This window comes from Hyperoodon ampullatus (genome assembly GCF_949752795.1).
Source record: "Hyperoodon ampullatus genome assembly, chromosome: 5".
Classification (NCBI taxonomy): Eukaryota; Metazoa; Chordata; class Mammalia; order Artiodactyla; family Ziphiidae; genus Hyperoodon; species Hyperoodon ampullatus.
The window spans coordinates 100,833,713-100,855,681 of NC_136918.1; the positions used below are offsets into that span (position 1 = coordinate 100,833,713).

The following is a 21,969-nucleotide window of genomic DNA, read 5'->3' on the forward strand; positions in this document are numbered from 1 at the left end:
TCTCCAGTTGTTTGAAAAATATAATTAATTTTTTGTAGCTTAAATTTATAACAAAACAATCTTCAATATCTTGATTTGGTATCTCAAGGTCAAATACAAAAAGAAACGCACTGAAAACATTCATTATACATAAATCTGTTACATTTTACACTGGAGAGGAAAAATGGTACACATTTTTCCTTATCATGGAAGGCATTATCATAAAATTCAGGTTAAGAAGATGGAAGCATGGCAAGAAATGTCACATTACAGTGGAGTGCTATGTTTCAGAAAACCATTCATTACAAAGAAAGCAAATGCGTGTTTTATACTAATTGCTAAATAAAAAACTTTAAATGAGACTATTTAAAATAATAAGATCATAGATATTGTTGCTAACCTTTCTTTCCCCCTAGGTATGCATCTGACTATTGATATTATCAAAATATGTACTTTTTTCTTTTTTTTTTTTTTTGCGGTACGCGGGCCTCTCACTGCTGTGGCCTCTCCCGTCGCGGAGCACAGGCTCTGGACGCGCAGGCTCAGTGGCCATGGCTCACGGGCCCAGCTGCTCTGCGTTATGTGGGATCTTCCTGGACCGGGGCACGAACCCGTGTCCCCTGCATCGGCAGGCGGACTCTCAACCACTGCGCCACCAGGGAAGCCCTCTTTTCTTTTTTTAATTGAAGCAACAGGGATTTACTGTATAGCACAGAGAATTATACCCAATATCTGGTCATAACCTATAATGGAATATAATCTGCAAAATGTAAGTATTTTTGATGCCTGGCAGCAGTAGGTCCCAGAACAACTGGGCCTGTGTAGCGAGGTTGAGGAAATCCTACCAATAATTTCCAGAAAGTTAAAAAAAAAAAAATACAGTTACATGGTCCAAAATGCTTACACTACCCCAGTGAGAGTGCCATGGTGCCCTTTCTATCATGGGCTAACAAAACTGCCCATGTATAAGTAATCCTATAGGTCTCAAACCATAAGAGAAACAGTTTCACAACATGAGCCCTGTTACTTGGGGGCCCAAATCCCAAACTGAAATTATCCTGGGCACTCAAACCAAGATACTAAGAATGGATAGAAAAGATCATAATCATGGAGGCCCAGCCACTATATTTGCCACCACATAGACACTGAAGTCATAAAGATGTAACTTTCTGGTGCAAAACTCTGCAAGTGGAAAGCAGGACTATTGGAAATTAAAGTCTGAGGGCCAAGTTTGAAGACTGTTTCTTTCAGTGAGATTAATAGCTGAAGTGTTACATATCAGTTCTAGGCTAAGCAGACAAACAAGTAGAGACCAAGAGAGGAGAAGAGAGCAGGGAAAACATGAAGGTTCTCTGAAGCTCAAGGGTGGGTGCAGAGGCAATGAGGGATTAAGAGAGAGAATGACAGGAGCTGGCAGCCAAAGCAACTTTGAAGTTTGAGATCTCAGAAGTAACATATGTATTTCCTGTGAAGCAACTCAAGAGCAAGGTTGCACCTATAGAATTAGGAGTAAAAATCTTGAAGTAAGGCAACTCAAGACACGTGAAAGCTGAGCAAGAGGGAGAAAGCTACAGAGCCCATGCAGTGGTAAACCAGCAAGCTGGCTAACGACTGGCTGAAACAGAATAGGCAGGAGGTGTTATAAAACCTGGGAGCAGGATTTAGTAGCCAAATTCACAATGGAAGAAGAAAGGGAAGGGAAGCAAGGTGATCCTGATTTTTTTCTTTCTATAAAGTTAAAAAAAAAAAAATCAGGGCTTCCCTGGTGGCGCAGTGGTTGAGAGTCCACCTGCCGATGCAGGGGACACGGGTCCGTGCCCCGGTCCAGGAAGATCCCACATGCCACGGAGCAGCTGGACCTGTGAGCCATGGCCGCTGAGCCTGCGCATCCGGAGCCTGTGCTCCGCAACGGGAGAGGCCACGGCAGTGAGAGGCTCCCGCGTACCGCAAAAAAACAAACAAACAAAAAAATCAGATTCTGATTTTTTTTTCTTTCAAAACAACATTTATATTGCTAACTATGATGGAGAAGGAGGGAATAAAGAAGGAAAACAGCTTTATCTTGACCATATTTAAGGTCTTTGGATCTCATATAATGTTTAAGAGTCCCCATATCAGTAATAAAGAATTCAGATGACTTTCTGGTCCTTTCACTGACCAAGCTAATGTACCCAGAAATCCCTGGAAAGCACAAGCTTTCTCCTTGACTGACTGTCACAAATCGTTTAAAAAGAAAGTAACTGGGACCAAACTCCATGAATGGGAGACAGCTATCTAAACTTGATCACACACCTGGCCTCACATCCCCGAACAACACAAACATCCAATTTCTATAAAAATCACTTATGACTAAAAAGAAATGTTATAAGGTTTAGTGGTTTTCCAGGATTTTTAACCAAACTTTTCAGTAACTATTTGCGTAGAAGTGTACCTTATACTCTTTTCATGCTTGTCCTGTAGATGCAGGGAAAGCCAGTTCATATATGAGCTGACAAACATATCATCACATACTAGTGACATGTACGAACATGTCTTTAACTTCTACGCCCTCAAAAGCACTCTTAGTTGTCAGAAGCATTTGAGAAAACGCAACATACATCAAAGAAGTTCCTAGAGAAAAGAGACTGTGGAGGTCAGATGATCCAATTTACAGATTAGAAAACCAAGGCACAAAGTTAAATGCCTCAGCTGAAGGCCTCACAGTTGGTTAGTGGCTAAGCTGGGGTAGGAGCACCACTGCCTCAAGTCTCTCCTCAGTCCTCTCCCCCTACCCACACCCCAAGACACAAATGTCCAGTAGAGCTGGGCTGGAGTTCCACATAAAGTAATAAGACTTTATGCTCTTTCTGAAACGTAAAATGAGATGACAGAATCTAAAAGAATAAGAAACAGCAGAAACTAAGAAACATATTTGCTTGATATAAAATAATATTAATTTAAAACTATACCTTTACTGCTTCTGATGAAAGTACCTTTTCCTTTTTCTGACTTGTGCTCATGGGCTCATTTTCAACACTGAAAAATAAAAACCACAGTTTCTTTTGAAATTGAAAGAGAATTACTAAAATCATACAGTTTATGGATTTAATGAAAAAAACTGAAAGGTCCTTTATGTCTGCAATACTCAAGATTTATATACAAAGTGTTATACTAAAAAGATGTTGATAGGAGTCTCTACACTTGAAACACACATTTGAAAATGCTCATCCCGGCTCCAGACATTTTTGTGAGTCCATTCTGCGCTATACTTTCTTATGCTGACGACCAGCATCACACTAATGATGCACCTGAACAAAGGAGCACCAGTGCACAACTATCATAATCTTGGAAAGTGTTACCATTCTTTGATTTTATCTGTATCAAGGTTCTCCACAGTCTAATCTTTTTTTAATGCCTATGCTGAGTGTTATTTGGAATATATTTCTACTCAGCAAATTTTTATAAATGTATAGGGTCATCTAGCGAATTCTGGGGATACTCAAAACAGATGCAGGTTTATCTAACCCCAAATGTGTCCCAGATGGCCCCTTAAAATTCTGATTTTCCAGATAGTCACTTCTAATTGTCCTGTCTGGAATACCTTCACAGATGCCTTATGAGATGTCACAATAATCTAGTTTGCCTATTAGGCACACATGCATTTTAGATCTAAATATTTATGTCTCTATGTTTACATATTATTTTCTTTTCATACTTTGATAATCCTAGACAAATTGAGTAGCTCCACTCTAAAGGTTATCATGACACTCTACCATGTGCTGGGGATTGTGCTAGGCCTTGAGGATTTAAGAAGGAGTAACTGGTCAGGGTCTTTGTAAAAACTCTAGTAGGGGAGACTGATACACAAACAAACAAATAATACAACTTGATACAAGTTACAACTGCTGAACGAAAGAAGTGCCATGGAGCACAGAGGAAACAAGAGGCAGTGATTCTGCCTGCTTAGTGAAGTGCCCACAGAGGAGGTACAAAGGCAGGAGGTGATAGAGAACACGGCATTTTGGGGAAACTGTGTTCTGTTTGTTTGTTTTTAATATAAGACTGGAGCACAGGGGACTTCCCTGGTGGCGCAGTGGTTAAGAATCCACCTGCCAATGCAGGGGACACGGGTTCGAGCCCTGGTCCAGGAAGACCCCACATGCTGCGGAGCAACTAAGCCCGCGTGCCACAACTACTGAAGCCCGTGCACCTAGAGCCCATGCTCCACAACAAGAGAAGCCACTGTAATGAGAAGCCCACGCACCACAACGAAGAGTAGCCCCCACTCGCCACAACTAGAGAAAGCCCGTGCAGCAACGAAGACCCAAGGCAGCCAAAAATAATTAAAAAAAAAAAAAAGACTGGAGCACAGGATCTTGTGACAGGCAGAGGTAATCCTGCTACAGATGAGAATGAGACCAGAGGACCAGTTACAGAATGTGAGAAGCACTGGGAAGCCTTCAGGCAGGAGAATGACTGGATGGGGAGAAACATAAGGAATCGTGGTGACTGGCAGGGACAGAGAGAATGGAAAGGAGGAGGGGTCGATAGCTCACATCAGGATGCAAAGAGGCCATATTTGTGCCACTTAGATTTTCTATCCATACAATCCAGGGCACTTGAGCAGACTATCCAGGCAACAAATGATAATGATAAAAAAACCAAAAAACAGAAGGAACAAATAAAAAGATCATGAACACCTGGAAAATATAATGGATTAAAATTTCATTTAGTCTCAGACTCTATACAGGAATACAAGGACCAACAAGATACAACCATGCTCTTAAGCCTTTTAAATGCCAATAGGAAAAAGCAAGCATGTAAATAAGATAAATCTGTGAGCTATGTGTTTAACACATGGAAATTCCATGGGGAAAAACAGGAACAAAAGTAGAAAAAATGATGTACAACACAGAATTGTAACCTATATAGATGTCCATGTCTATAAAATAAGAATGTTTCAGATGGTTAATATTTTAAATGTGAGTGGGTTCTTATCTCTTTTTCCTATTTTACTAGGCTTATCTTTTGCCACAAGGTTATTTACAATTCAGGTTTTTAAAATTAAATGTCAATTAATACTTGTCTATTTAAGCTCAAATTGAGGCAAAGAGACTGGCAAAATACACATAAAAAAAGCATGATCTAAAAATTTGGAGTATAATCATGAATACTACTGATTATGGTGATTTTATAAGTATTCTCTAACTACAATCTATTTTGAATGACCTAAAAATTATCTAAACATACAATAGGCATTTTAGTATCCTAGTTCTTGCTTCAAGATTTCTGAAAGTATACTTATTTAGAGTGTTTACAGGGTATTCTATAAACTTACTGCCTTAGTGAAATTGTAAATGAAAATGGTAAAAGTGTCTTTTCCAATACAAAAACTCTGCAGAAAATGCAGCTCGGCGTCCATGGGATTTAAGGCAGAACTCAGTATTTGCAAGTAGCTATAATCATTTCCACACTATAAACACACACAAAATACCAGAAAAATAGTTGTTAAGTCAGCACATAAGTATTTTGCATTGCGCAAACAACTGAAGAATTTAAAGCTGAAATCACCAAAAGAAGTAATACTTGACACTTTGTAAAACTTTCCGAAACTTATATCCTATGTTTATGTTTCACTAATCTTTTTTTTTTTTTTTTTTTTTTTTTTTTTTGCGGTACACGGGCCTCTCACTGTTGTGGCCTCTCCCGTTGTGGAGCACAGGCTCTGGACACTCAGGCTCAGCGGCCATGGCTCATGGGCCCAGTCACTCCACGGTATGTGGGATCTGCCCGGACCGGGGCACGAACCCGTGTCCCCTGCATCAGCAGGCGGACTCTCAACCACTGCGCCACCGGGGAAGCCCTGTTTCACTAATCTTACTGCTAAATCAAAATTTTAAAATGTGTTGAGTTTTAAAACAAACAATATTTTAAAATTTGGGGTTAAGTATAAAAATCACTGCTTCAGATAAGCTTTCCCCACTTCCTTCCTAGATGACTAGGGTCCCTTCTTCATTTGTCTCTGACATCTTCAGGATCACTCTGCTTCAATCCATTCTTCCTGGTCAAAGTGATCGTTAATCTGACCATGACACTCTTGTGTTCGAAAACTCCTTCAATAAATCTCCATCAGCTGATGAATAAATTGAAGAGTCCTTAATATAGATATAGAAAGTTATTCACTTCCTGGTCACAGACACACCTGTCACATAGAACTAATTCCCATTCTCAGAATGCACCAAATTCACATGCCAGCAAACCACTTTCTTCTCCTGCCTGCAACATCCTTCCCCACCCTGTCCAACTCTTAATCCTTTACAATTTAGTTCTAGCTTAACCTGTATTTTTTTAAAATAAATTTATTCATTTATTTATTTATTTTTGGCTGTGTTGGGTCTTCGTTGCTGGGTGCAGGCTTTCTCCAGTTGCGGAGAGCGGAGGCTACTCTTCCTTGTGGTGTGCGGGCTTCTCACTGTGGTGGCTTCTCCTCTTGCAGAGCACAGGCTCTAGGCGCGCGGGCTTCAGTAGCTGTGGCATGCGGGCTCAGTAGTTGTGGCTCGCGGGCTCTAGAACGCAGGTTCAGTAGTTGTGGCGCATGGGCTTAGATGCTCTGCAGCATGTGGGATCTTCCCAGACCAGGGCTCGAACCCGTGTCCCCTGCATTGTCAGGCAGATTCTGAACCACTGCACCACGAGGGAAGTCCATTAATCTGTATTTTTTGTGCTCCCACTGCACTCAATTATACCCCTCATACATTTCTGCTGGTAATGACTGGCTGGTTGTCCATCTGTTGAACTAGAACTTGAACTGATTTAACTCAGGAATGATATCATTCATGGCTGTATCCCAGAGCCTAGCATCGTGCCTGACAGTGTGAAGGCACTCAAGTATTGTTTGTTAAATGAATTTTTAAAATAACTGATATTAAACAGTCTCCAGTTATGTGTGCTTAATCAGAAAACACTACTCCATTGGGAACAATGGAATAATACACATCAGTCTTTTTTCCTTAATGAAATACTAGTATAAGTCTCTTGAGAGCATGTACCATTCACTCTCATCCTGCATCATCTTTCTCTGAAGGTATAAAGAGGGAAGTAGGGCTATGAGAAGAAAATTATGCAATACCAACAAGGGTATTTTCAATTGATTTACAAACAAAACACAAAAAAATTAGAACAGAATCTATAAAGACACTCAAAGCACTGCATACTTAGATGTCAACTTAGGAGGAGGAGGAGGAAGGAGAAGAAGAAGAAACATTAACAGAAAAGTCTCGAAAGACTCTCAAAAATACAAGAGAAAGAGAAACATTTCGAATTCAGATGATCTCAAACGTTAAGAAAGACGACAAGCCTTTCCTATTGTTCTTTCACAATTTAACCCCCTTTGGGACCCGGGAATTATTTCAACAGCAGTATTTTTAGAAAGCACACATTCTGCTCATGGCAGGGGGGAGAGGCAGTAATCATAATCACACTTAGGCACAAATAAGACTCCCTTGAATTTTAATAGCCTCATCTTACTTAGCTAACAGAACGCTGGAAATTACTCTTTCAAAATGGTCCAGATAAATATCAAGGTCAAAGTGACACAGAAGCTCCTCATTTTTGAAGTAAACATATTTAGACCATGTCTGAAAACCAGGAATCCAACTTACAGTCATTAAGCAACCACTGACTTTATGCCAGACGTAAGATAAAACAAAACGGACGTAGGTCTGTTTCAGGGATGGCACCTTAGGGACAAAAGGCACTTCAGTCAAAATGCTTCTTTCTGGATCTGATTTTTTCAAATATGTACATTGGAAGTGTCAGATCAGCACTCTGCCAGATCTAAAATCCCATATGATCCTTCAGTAAGCAGAGTGAGGGGAAAAAGGAACAGGGAGACTAAACCTTGAGGCTTCTGTGGTAAAGGAAGAAAAAGACTGGGACCAAGAAACCAACTCAGTCAAAACTGCTATCAGGGCATCACAACAAGGAGGCAGAAACTTCTACCGTCCCTTATTTCAAAGTGACTGAGGCCAAGCCGGGGTCTGTCCTCTATCCCCTTGGACTGCTCCCTCTCATCCCTCACTTGGGTCCTTAAATATAGCACCCTCACACCTTCCAAAGGGTCTGCCCATTCCTTGGGGCATCCACACTACCTTGGGGATCTTAGCAACACATCTTCACACGACAAGCTCTAGAGTTCTCTTTGTTCGCTGCTCTACTGCAGGTACATTATGGATTAGACTGACTTTTGTGCACTGGCCTGGAATCCCACCCAGCAGCTCCAACCCTGCTTCTATGGGAATAAAGACAGTTCCACACTGCCAATTTCCAAACAACCATCTAGAACACTGTCCATTCATAAACAGTGACTGCCAGCAGTAGAGTAGTACTTGTAATTTTTTTTAATGACTATTAACAGAATATAAAACAGGTGGTTATGGCTATTTCTGGGTTTCAAATTAAAAGGTAACAAAATGCTGCACTTTTAAGACAAACAGCATGTATTTTAGCCCAAACATCTGGTGTCTACATTTCAGAACTCTTTGGAGAGAAACTGGGAGCAAGAAGGAGAGGTAACAGACATGATTATGAAGCTTCACGGCTTTGCAGTCTTAGAGCTTCTGACAGTCCTTTCCCCATAATGTCAACCCTCTCCTGTAATTTATGTATCCACCTTGAAGCTTATTTACTTCCTGTTCCCATCACATGCTCCCAAAACAAGACCCATAATTACAGTTTAATCACAGGCTATAGAGAAGCTCAGTCTGTTAGATGTGACCTGAGCTGTCCATCTACACATGACATCAGCCACTGCTCTATTTTCCCAAAGTCTTCTTCCTCATACCCTTCAGATTCTGAACATTTGTGACCCACCTCACAGGAATCAATACCCCTCCGCAACTAAGACCGGGTGCAACCAAATAAATAAATAATTAAAAAAAAAAAAGAATCGATACCCTGAACTTTTGCTGTGACATGAACTCAAAGCAGTATTCTAGCTGCTGTCTAAAATGGGACACCCATTCGTGTACCATTCAACAAACTGGCCTGAGGCAGGAGCACTGGAGATCCAAGGACAGGTGAGACTGGGCCTTCCCAGAGCCGACCAAGGCTGACCTCACCTCCAACTCAAATTCTTCCTCCTCTGTCAATTCTTCTGGATACCAATAAGCTGATAAACTGTGTGAGAATATACAGACATACAAATACATATAAACCCATGCCTCAGTGATTATTTTTTTTAAAAAAAGTAATCTCATCATCTCAACTCCTTACCAAGACCTACCTCATCTGGCCCCTGGTTCCCTTCCATTCTGTGGTCTCTGCCTATTCTGGCATCTGTGCCAACATGGTCCTGCCCCACAACCTTGAAACTGGCTCTTCGCTCTTCCTGGAAAGACCTTTCCTCTGATTTGCTCAGGTCCTTACTTCCAAATATCATGCCGGTCTTGGGTCAAATGGTACCCAATAGAGAGGCCTTCCATGACCATCCTCTCTGTACCTTATTACAGACTCACTACTTCCATCACGTCCTCTTCCCTCACCCGGCTTTATTTTACTTCAAAGCACATTATATATAAATCTATATAACTTTCCCATCGGAATACAAACCCTCTGTAAGCAGAGACACATTTAGATACTCAAACTAGATTCTGAAAAGTAATGACCCATCTAAGATTTTTTAAAGGGTTAAAATTATCTTTATAATTTGTAAAAGTATATGAACTATTGTAGAAAATGACAAAGCACCATTGTTAAGTGAAAAAAAAAATTCAGGTTTCAAAATCCTGAAGAGAACTTTTACTTTTTCTAAAAATATGTATACATGTAGACATGCACATAGGAAATGATCTAGAAGAACAGTACTCGTCTCTGGGTGGAGAGGGTTATGTATGAGCTGTGCTTTTTTTCTTTTTGATTTTCTTATAATTTCATAGCTGTTTTAGAAAAGCATATATGACTATCAAAAGGAAGAAAAAACAAGTATTGTAGTTGATTTTAAAACACAAAAACAAGTTAGTGAAAAATGCTAGCAAATTTAAAGTAGACAAATAACTAAATACTAACAGTACAAATATTTCATAATGGCAATTTCTCTGTATCATAATAAATACAACATTGCCAAATAATATCCCTATCTGCCTACCTAGAACAATGGAGCAATCAAAATTATTACCATACATATTTTCAGCTTTGACTAATACAGCACAATGCCACCCCTCCAGCCAGGGTATGATCCTTCGTGCTTTGACAACAAAGACAATAAAAGGCTGAGAGTTTACATCTCACCCAACCTGTTCCCAGTTATCAAAGTTTAAAATTCAAAGTATTTCATTCCTTGTCATAAGAAGCATGGCAGTTATAAAAAATTATGACCTGCCACTAAGGTAGCATCCATGTTTTGCATAAATTTTAGTACAAAGAGTAAAGGAGAAATTTCTAACATATCATGTAGAAATCACACAAAATTACTATTTGTGAGAGCATTCAAATACCATTTTCATGTCATTTCTGGCACTACCATTTGAGCTACTTGTCATAAGGAACATATAAAAGACGTGCTCCTTCAAAAGCATGTTGTACTATTCTAAACAAAACTGTATTTTATATACATGGAAAGGTTGACTTTTGATTCAGTCCCAAAATTATAACACTTATTTTGGCTGAATGAATAAAGGGAAGTGGGAAGAGGTGTAAAATAGCTAAGTCCTCATCTACCATCACCAGAAATCAATATAAACTGTCTAAAGTTTACAAATCAAGAAAGAATAGTAAATAGACACATGTACAGAAAGGCCAGAAGAAACAGCTTAAATGAGACTAAAACCGTTTTCTCTAAGAAGAGAGTCTCAAGAATGGGCCTACACCTGTTAAATGCTCCACAGCCCCGTGAGACACCTTGGTACTTATTTTAAGAGGGAAAGAAAGATTTGTGTTATGTCTGCCTTCCCCACAAAACTGCAAGAGTGTTTTGAACCAAAGACCATGTTGCACTGGATTCCCAGAGGCTAGTACAGGGCCTGGCACAAGTGGTACCAAATGAATTCTTGTTAAAACATTGGTGAGGTTTTCAAATCAACTGATGAAAGTGTTAGGACCACAGAGAGGAAATACCCAATGCATATTCATATGTAGCCTTTCCAGTAAAACAAAAGTCTTCCTAATCTATAAGGCATACTTCTTTATTTTGTACACACCTATTACCCTATGGAGTTTTGGCTGGCATGATAAAGCTGGAAGAGACCTTAGCAATGAGGGCTACCTCCCTCGCTTTATAATCAAAGACAGAGCTAATGAACTGCCCAGAGTCACACTGCTACTTAAAGCAGATGATTTAGGTGATCTCACAAAAATGACTTGATATTTTTGATGCTCTGTTAACTCCACCCAGTTTCACATTGCAGATTAATAATACATAAGCCTTCCTCATACCTGTAGAAAGTATCAAAATATCTAATTATTCTGCATTATAAATATTCCATTTACTTATAGCCTTAATCATAACTTTTCTCACTTGAAAAAGTTAATGGAGTTCATTCTTTCTTTGGAGAATTTTTGCCAACTCAGGATTATAAATTCTCTTTTTTCCTCTTTTATACAGAGATATTCACTAGGTCATAACCAGTTTTTTTTTTTTCTGAAATAGATAATTCACATAATTTTTTTAAGTATAAGAAGGTCTAAAATGAAAAGTCTCCCTCCTGTTCCTCATTAATTCACCCAGTCCCTCACCTTCCCTAAGTAGTTAACACAACACTAGTAACAGACTTTTCTCATACTCCCCCATTTTCATATGCAAACAGGAGCATACTATACACAGTGGTTTGTATCTTGCTTTTTAAAATTTTTTTACTTAATGTATCTAAGAGACATTTTCTTATCAGTACATAAAAAGCTTTATCATTCTTTTTGACAGCTGTGTAATATTCCACTACATGGATATACCATGATTTACCGATTAGTCCACTATTGATGGGATTACACTTTATTTTTCATCTCTTACTAATTGAAACAACACTGCAATGACTAAACTTGTAGAGGCAACTTTTGGCCTGTTTGCAAACTGTATACAGCCAATGGAATTCCTAGAAGGGAACTGTTAAATCAGAGTATGTGAATATATAATACTGACAGAACTTGTCAAAGTGCCCTCCAAAGTGGCATGTCAATTTACACTCCCACTAGTAGTGTATGAGAGTTCCTCCCAACAAACTCAAGTTTTGATTATCAAACAGGTGTTGTGTGGTATCTTGCTAGTCTTAATCTGTATCTTTTCCGAAGGAGACTGACTCTTTTTATGTATTCAAATATAAATTTATAAGTTGTATAAGTGTATATATTTTCCTCTCTCAACTGCCAGGACCATAAATTCTTTATTGTACCGAACACTGACCCAGGCCATCTGGGCAGACATCCAGCTGCATGCCATTGTCTTTTATTTCCATTCAATACCATTTTCTAAGGTCTGCCTTCTGTTTGGGTCTTCCCAAGTTAAGCAGGGAATGTAGTCACATAATGCTGTAGGCTTTGAATTCAGGAAGGAGAATTCGACTCCTTACTCTACCACAAGATGTTGACACTTTTGATTAGTTATTGGACCTCTCCAAGCCTTAAATTATGTTATCTGTAAAATGGAGTAAAGCTTCCTCTCTCATAAGGTTGCTTTGAGGATTAAGTGAATGTATATGTTTAAAGCCCCAAGCATAGGGTTTGGATCTTATTAGGGCCTCAATTAAGGGTGGTTTATTTAGGTTTTTGTTTTTTTTGAATTTTATTTTATTTATTTTTTATACAGCAGGTTATTAGTTATCTACTTCATACATATTAGTGTATATATGTTTCAATCCCAATCTCCTGGTTAAGGGTGGTTTAGTTTTGTCATCATTAATCTGTCAGGCAAAAAGAAACACTTGACTAAGCAAACAGTTGTTACGCTGCTTTGGGATATTTCCAGTTACATACCCCCAGGGGTTAAACACTGAGAGGTAATCCTGCTGGAGTTGTACCAGTACTTGGCCTTCACAACTGACAAATAAACAGTAAGATTAGTTATTTCTGGTCACAAAACTTCAACTTATTTCTCTATCAACACCAAGCCATTTTGTGTAAGGATTTCCGCTTACTTGGAATGCTGACTTTTGAAAGGATGCGCTTTTCTGCCTCCATCTAAGACTTGCTGAGTCAAGGAGGAGCAGGCGGGGCTGAGGGAAAGCACTTCCACCCCTGCTGGTATAGTTACTGCCACATCTCCCCACGAGTCTGTCTTGGCCAAGGCTGCTCATCAAACCATGCTCAGGGAGAAGTTCAGAGCAGCGAGAGGACACTTTGTATGAGAAAGTCTTCATACAATGTTTGACCCTCATGATACAGTACATGAGTTCTGAACCACATGTCACACGCACCAAATACGTGTTTGGCACATAATGAGCTCATCTGGAAAATAGAGACATACATGTTTATCTCCTCCATTAATTTAGGAACCCTCTGAGGGCAGTTCTGGTCTTTCATTCATCTTTGTATCCCACTCCTTAGCAACATACTCAACAAGTAGCGGTCACTCAGATTTATGGAATGAACAGACTAAAAAAATAGGACTAACTTTTACTTCATGCCGATACTCTCTTTTCAGTAGAGAACCTGGATTACTTTCCTGAGTTTCAATTTATGTCAACCTATGTTTTCTTGCTACCACAGTTGTACTGGCATTTCTGGTCTATCTGCACATCAGTGTATTTCATCAAAACTCTGGTTAGGAAATAAAATATTTTATTGAGGGAGTATTATTTTCCTCTTACTTTACAGAATGTGCTAGTATCCTTTTTACGTATTTTCCACTGAGATGAAAAAAAAACCCAAAAATGTTTGTTTAATCAGAACTTTCAAAGTTAGAAGTGCTGATTAAATTTACTGTGGGCCAATTTGAGGTACACTTGCAACTCGAACCCATTTAGAGTGTACAATTGAGTTAGCTTTCAAGGAATTTCCTCAGCAAGAAACAGAATCCCCAAGGTAGACATCTGGCAGACACCCTGTTAAGCCCAAAAGTCAGAAATCTCACTTGAAAAAAAGTATGGCTACAACACCATAAAACAGTCTATATTTCTACTCCACTGCCAAAGGTAGGTTCTGTGCTTTCCATTAACCTGGAAGCTCAAGATTCTCACAAAATACACAGGGCTGAGGACTTCTGGAATTTTCCAGTCATCTTTTTTTTTTTTTGCGGTACACGGGCCTCTCACTGTTGTGGCCTCTCCCGCTGCGGAGCGCAGGCTCCGGACGCGCAGGCTCACGGGCCCAGCCACTCCGCGGCATGTGGGATCCTCCCAGACCGGGGCACGAACCCATGTCCCCTGCATCAGCAGGCGGACTCTCAACCACTGCGCCACCAGGGAAGCCCCCAGTCATCTTTATTGCTGCAGGCATGAACTACAGATGTGGTCCTTCAACACCACATAGGTATCTCTTATTCCACTAAACTAGTTATCTATTATTCTCTATAGTGCTTTCAAATCAATGAAAATGCAATCATTATAAAAATTCGGAGAACAAAGCTCCTTTTCCTTACATAACTGATGCTGTGGTCAACATTTAACTTGAAGGCCAACATTTCTCATGCTGGTATCAGGGGCATTATTGACATTTTTTATGAGACTATCTCCTGCACTACGTCCCATTAGCATCCTGGTTCTACCCATTTATCAATCACACTCAGCCATGGTGAAAAGCAAATATTCTCTGAACTTCAAATCAATAGCCAAACACTCTGTCTAGAGAGCTTTATGGTACCCCCATGTTTCAAAATGCCCATTTTAAGGGTAGGAGTGTACTAACCCTCGCTTAAAGCCAGTAGTAAGTGCTTTAATGCTCCATCAACAGAGATTCACTCCCTCACCTGAGCTAGGTAAAGGGGACACCAAGATGAGACACAGCCCTACCTTGGGTCTAGTGATCCTGTCTTACCTTCTATCAATAGCACTATACTGGGACGCTCAAAGGAACAGCCAAAAAGAGTATATGTGAAATGGGCCACAGCGTTACCCATTCTGGAATAAAGGAAGGAAAGGTCCAACTGACTTACATATTCAGATGTATTCTGAAGGAGCATAGTTCAGCAGGGTGGCGGGCAGGATGGTGTGGAAAAAGAATCAGAGCTTCTGAGTCAGAGAGACCCAATTTCAAATTTCACCCCTGAAACTTACTCCTGTCATGATTTGGAGTAAATCGTTCTCAGCTGGGAGTCCTATCTCTCTCCCTGCCACCCACCTGGGTGGAGGTGTTTTGAGTTCTCCCAATGACTGGAGGATGCAACTGGCAATTAGTGGATGGGGCTACAGATGCCAACTGTGCTGCAAAGGACAGGAGAGCCCAGTTCAACAAAGAATTGTTCCACTCAAGATGCCAACAGTGTCCACGGCTACCTTCCAGGCTGAGGGTGACGTTTAAATGAGACAATGCAAGTAAAAGTACCCATCCCAGGAGGATGTGCACAGTGGGCCCTTGAATAAATGCTGTTCTCGCCTTACTATCCCCCTCCCGAGTTTACGAACATTGTACGGAGCTCATTTGAAACACGTCCATCATGTGTGATATAGCAAAGAAACAAAACTGAGCAATCATCTTCTCAAAGTGGGGAAAATTAGAAGGCAGGTATCCTCCAAATTTCAGTTTGGCAGTTTCTGTTTAAAAGACCTTCACAAAAATTCTCTAAGCTTTAAATTGAGAGCCAAACACTCTTTAAGGCCCAGCGCTAATCTAGCTTTCTTAACGCCTCTTTCACTCTGCCCCACTAATGTATACAGCCCCCAAGAGATCATAACCTCTGAAGGCCTTCGCTCAGCCTAGAAGACCCACTCCCTATTTCTCTCTTTGTGGCTAAATTCTCTACCTGTGGAAAACACCAGTGCCTTGAAGGCCCAGGTAAAACCACCTCCACCATGAAGCCCTCCCTGCTCTCCCCTATCACTTCTAATGAGTCCATTCATTGCATGCTCATAAACTGGGCTAAACATTATAGCAGTGAATTGAATTCAGTTGCAGTTTTCATCTCTACAAAACCTAAAACAAATTAATATAAACACTTCCTGGATCTGGTCAACCACCCAAGACATAAGTACTGAAATGTAATTCCATTGCCAACACCTGAATTCCCATATACAACAGTGTTGATGCATACAGGCCTTCTTTAACTGCTGAAGGTTAATGAGAACAGCAGCGAACATAATATATAAACGATGTGTTCACAGCAAATGATGCCCAAATAACAGCACACCATAAAAGCAAAAGTTTTCCTATGGTTCAAATAGGGAAATACTGGACCACCTGAATCATGGCACGGTACACAGTGCTACAGTCCTAGCAACCCCCCCCAAAACTTGTGTTTGTCCCAGTTGGCACCATATGCATTTTGTGAGTAGCCAAAAAACAGCTGTTAGGATGATGCTGTAAATTTTACTTTTATTGGTCTTGTGGTTACGTCTGTGTTTAATTTTTAATTCTGTTCTTAAGAAATTGTTAAGGAATTCTGTTCTTAAGGAATTTATGTCCCATTTGTGTTTGTACACACACAAGTTACATCACAAAATTCACGTAAGCCAACACTGGAAGTGCAGAAACAGAGACTATACAACCCAAGTTTGAGAGAATGCATTTTGTTTTGAGTACATGGAAAAGTCAGAATGCAGAGATTAATCCTTAATGTATGTTAAGGGGGCTCAGAGTTGCAGGCACTGCATAGGACTTAATACTTGTTCATTAACTGAAAAGTAGCTGTGTGACTTTGGGGAAGTTTCTTTAACTGTTTCTTATAGTAAAATGAAAATACTGATCGTACAGGTCTGTCCAACCTCAAAGCATAATATTATTAAAAGTACTCTGTCAATTGTAATGGGCCAGACACACCATAGATGGTAGGATGACTGTTTTCAAGTGGTCTTCTTCCCTTCTCCCAGTTCCTTGAGAGAAAGGACCTTTTTCTCAGTCATCTTTACATCCCTACCACACCAAGCCCCTCATGTCTGAACGGACTCCCCTGCATCTAAAATCACCAGTACAAAAGGTCAACTAGGCTCCCACTAAAACCAAAAGCTTTTACTGCCTCTAAAATAAACAGCCAAAACCCCCTTCATTTTGAAATAAGATCACAGTGACAAATCGCAATTCTGTTTCCAATCTTGTTAACACCAGGGTGTTGTGTTACTAGGACATTGTTTCCATTCGTTTCATTAAACTTTCAATAAAGGCTTTGTGTCTGTTTATATCCTTGAAAAGAAAGATTTAAACTTATTTAAAAGGTAAAACACCCACACAAAGGATTATCTGCTATCCCCTTAACACCTGGCAAGTTCTAAAAAAGATAAGGACACAATTAGTGTCCATATAAGCACAATTAAATTTCTCACTGTCAAAAAGCCAGTGTGCGCCTCTCTGGAGATGAGAATGGAAGAGTGGTAAGAAGACAAGAGACAAGTTGCTGTAGTGGTTAGCTCAAGAGAGAAAAGAGATTTGAGAAGTGCCTAAAAAGCCAAAATAGGGGAGGGCAGCAGGCAGGGTCTCAGGTCAATTCTGATATAAACCTGAAATTGGCCTGCCTATTCCCTGCTAACACTGACACAAGTTTCCAACTTTTGCTGAGTCTACTTGGGATTTCTTTTAAACACTGCCTCCATATTATCCAAGACTGTTAGTGCTGTTACAGTGATGGCAGGCACCACAGGCTGTCTGCCCACACCAGCATTCAGACATTCTGGTTGAGCCCTGTCAGACTTCAAAACTATTTTTAACTACTGTTTAACTCTGAATTTTAAATTTTCTCTTAACAGGGCAATAATAGCTAAAGCTTCCCAGGAGAAGTTTTCCAAATATTATAGGAGCTTTCTTGGAAAGACGTGGCATTTTATTAACAGATGGTCAAAATGGAAATGTTTCACAAATAGGGAAACCGAGGAACACATAAACGACTAGAATCAAATCACAAGACCTGAATGAATATTGATGGGATCAGCTCAGTCACAGTTACAGTTCTGTTTCCTATCCATTTTTCTTTGAAGCCCTCCACGAAGCCCTTAACATCTGAAGTAAACACAACTTTCTGGAGAGCGTCCTTCCAATCACGTGAGTGATCTTCTAGTGCAATTTGGGGGAAGACGGAGCCGTAAGCCTCTCTTGCCATCAAAAGTTTAAAACAGCGAGTTGTATATCACTTAACCCCTCTTCCTCCCTCGGGACTCAGATGAAAGGACTCAGGAATAGGTAGTTTTATTAGACATGAATTTTTTTTTAAATTTCGATTTTACAGCAGCAGGTGGAGAAGGAAAAAAGACTGCAGAGAAGGGGCAAGTTTTCATTACTGAAACCAAGACAGCTCGAGTCCTGGTTTCTGGAATCTGTCTGGGAACTTGAGGCAGATGCTTCCGAAGAGACATGGGAAAGAAGAGTGGCATCATCTAAATGTCAGGCAATGGTAAATAAGCCTAGCGAGGGTTTTATATTTTGATGGAGTCTTGGGAACTCAGCATCACCATTCTTTTTTTTTTTTTTTTTTTAATCATTTTGAGAAACCACGAATAAAATGGCAAAATCCCAGCCAAGGGGGTGGCGCTCCAAAGCGTTACCTTTCCCACAGAAGTGGTTTTCGGATCGCGCCCTCTTTGCCCTGGCGGATGGCTCGGCTCACAACTGTTTCCCATTACTGTAGGCAGGACGCCGGGGGACTCGCTTTTGCCGCAGAACTTGGAGAGCAGACGCGACTGTGGGACGGGAACCGAATCACATCCGGGGAGGGGAGGTGGGGAGGCAGAGCGCCCCGCGGGCTGGCGCGGCCTCGGGTCACGAACTTCACCCGGATTTAACAAACCAAGCGATGCGGCACGAGAACTGGGCGAGAAGGACGAAACTTGAGCAATGGAGGAAGAACAGAAAGTGGCGAGCGCAGCCTGGCCGAGAGCGGCTGGCTGCGGGCACCGGGGCCAGGAGCCCCCCGTCCCGCGAGTCGGCGCAGGGCCCCCCGACGTCCCCCCCGCGGCTCCCACCTGGCTGCGCCCCGGCCCGGCGCGGGCGGCTGGCTTGTCCCCGGCCTTTCCTCCTCTTCCTCTTCCTTGTCCCGGGAAGGGTTTCGGGGAGCGAAGAACCGGGAGAAGCTGTGCCAGGGGGCGCCGCCCCTCCTCCGGCCGCCGGACATCTCCCCGGCGCGACAGCCGGTCCGCGGCCGTCTCCGGGGAACGCGCGAGACGGTGTCCTGCGCCCTGAGAACGCCGCCGCGGGACCCGGCGAGGGTAGGACTGACTCGGCGCAGGCGGGCGGCGCGGCTCAATCCATCTCCGGCAGGAGAAGCGCGGGCGCGATGCGCTCCCAGCGGGGCTACTTCTTGCGCTGTGCGGCGGCTCCTCCTCCTGCCCCCAGCCCGCCCGCCCCCGGGAGGAGCCAGAGGCCTCGGCACCGCCCCGAGCCCGGGCCCCGCGGCCGTCCGCCACGCCGGACGGGTCCTCGCTGCCGGCGCTGGCCTGAGACCCGGCGGGACGCGGAACCCCGCTACGCCGGGCTCCGGGCTTCCCGCCCAAACGAGCTCCAGCCCGTTTGTCTTTTCGCTCAAATTTTCCTTCCTATTACTGATTTGTTTTTCTATCCTCCAGCCAATGGACGGAACAGTGTTCAGACTTTTGAAAGAAGTTCATGAACTAAAGTTTGTGAACACACCTGGTAAACTGCGGTACCAGAATGGCCTGGGCTGCCTTTCAGCTAACGAACAGCTGTTCCTAAAACAGCTACCCGGGGCTGCAGACGATGAGGTTACCCCGTGGCCGAGTCTTAGAAGTGGAGGGCTCCGTAGGTGCCTGTCTAGATCTGTCAACAGCTCGTTTCTTGTTCGGCTGGCTTACTACTGTGTGGAGTAACTTACCCTAACCCAGATGTGTTTTGGTATTTCTCACACTCCGTGTTACATACTACTCCCCGGCGAACCCTCTTGCAAAACGTCACTGATCAAAAACAAGTGTAATTCAAACTTGTAAATGCTGGAACAAATATTTTGTAGTTATTACACAGACGTCACTGAAATCTGGAGACCAAAAGGTCCTTAAGATTTGCTTTTAAATATGTCTAAATACAGTAGTTTGGATTTTCGTAGTTTTTTTAAAAAAGGTACATACAAAACTGTAATAATTAATGTATGCAACTTGATGAGTTTGAAGATAAATATACACCATGCAACCATCATGGCAATCTATGCCATAAAACCATCCATCACCTCCAGAAGTTCCCTCCCACCCTCTTATTTATTATTATTATAAACACTTATGACGTAAGATTTGCCCTCTTAGCAAAGTTTTAAGCATACAATGCAGTATTTTGAACTATAGGCACTGTGCTGTAAGTAGAACACTAGGACTTACTCGTCTTATATAACATCAACTTTGTACCCTTGGAATAATACGGCCTTGTTTCCCCATCTCCAGCCCCTGGCAACCTCCTTTCCACTCTCTGCTTCTATGGATTTGACTTTTTTAGATGCATCAATATAAGTGAATCCATGTAGTGTAGTATTTGCCTTTCTATGTCTGACTTATTTCACTAATATAGTAGCACAATTTTTTATTTTTAGTTTTTTATACCCTAGTGGCTAGTAGAGAAAATATCAAGGGGCCCATTCACCCCAGGTGTTTTGTTTTAAAGCCAAGCTGCCCCTGTGAGGGTGTAGAAATCAGAAAAGTGAATATCCTATACCTGTTCACTAAAAATGTTATACAAGTAAATGAGATAAAAAATGAAATGTCCAAGGCAGTTTTGACTTGGGGGAGGGGCAGGAAGGTACCCTGGGGTCATCCCCCCTCTGGCTTTGGAGTCCTGGAGGAGAAGGTTGCTGATGAGTTGATTGGATGGCTATACACCCCAGGTCATTTCAGCACCAGCTGATGGCTGTTGAGCCTCCCTGCCACACCACAGCTGCCTCAAAGAAGCACTCCAGCCCCTACTAACTGCAGCAGAGCCCAAAGCCACTCACCCTAATTTGTTCTGGCTCAATTTAACCTACCAAAGTCAAATCAGTCTAGTTTCCTTCTGCTGGGTTCATCCCAGACAATCCCTCAAGATTGGGATCATCTGGGATCAAAAGTGCTAGTCAGCACTTTCTCTTTTGCAATCTTTCCTCCCTCTCTGTGAGTCTGAGAAAGAAGGGAAAAGGTAGAATAATACACTAGAATAAGACAAGTAAAATTCCCAATTCGAGTCTTATTATTTTAGGGAAGAATCTCCATTAAAGGCCAGCTAACCAGAAAGCCCAGAGAATATGAAAGCAAAGAGAGTATGAAGCAAACTGTTCCCTCCAGCTAGAAGGGCTAGAGAATTAATCTCCCCAAAGGAATGTTAAATAACTACCAGATGTGTCCACCACTTGTACTGTGACCAAAGCAAGCCCTACACCCTAATACCTAACCAGAGGGTAGATTTTCAGGAAGTCTTTCTGGGGATAAAAACTTACTGGGGCCAGTAAGATTTATTACTGAGTTATGGTTTTATCTAATAATGCTTTTTTTTTAAGAAAGGAATTTCTCTAAAAAATAGCTGTTAAGGAGAATGCTGTGATAGTCATATTCTTTCAATAACCACTATCCTTGGTAAATAGAAGGCATAGAATCATGATGGGTAAAGTCCTTCATTCATATAGAAACTTTCTATAGTGTTGGTGGTGATAGTATATGTAGTAGAAATAATGCTAATGTTCATCCAGCTAGAATCCGTTCTATTAATAAACAGCTTGCAAAGGTATAAGATAATATAAATGTTATTAGAGGCCCCTAAAATGAACGGTTGGTCCAATACAGACCCATGATATATATATATATATATATATACACACATATGTGTATATATATATACACATATGTGTGTGTATATATATATATATTTTTTTTCCTCAAAAGCAACTACTTCATGAAGGAAACAATGTCTAACGATATTCTAATCTCCAGCCTGTGGTAGAACAAAGCATTTAAATGAATTGTAAGGTAAGTATACATGGTG

The 21,969-nt window shown here is 41.3% G+C and overlaps 1 protein-coding gene across 1 annotated transcript in view; it reads right to left on the reverse strand.

Moving 5' to 3' along the window:
• CRYBG3 (crystallin beta-gamma domain containing 3) overlaps window positions 1-19,309 on the reverse strand; it is a 114,402-nt gene extending 95,093 nt beyond the window's left edge. The window contains exons 1-2 of the mRNA XM_079704941.1: window positions 18,984-19,309; window positions 2,928-2,994 (exon numbers count right to left, since the gene is read on the reverse strand). Of these exons, the coding sequence (XP_079561067.1) occupies window positions 2,928-2,994; window positions 18,984-19,132 (216 nt within the window). The 5' untranslated portion in view covers window positions 19,133-19,309. The remainder of the gene's footprint in view (window positions 1-2,927; window positions 2,995-18,983) is intronic.
• Between the last annotated feature and the right edge of the window lie 2,660 nt (window positions 19,310-21,969).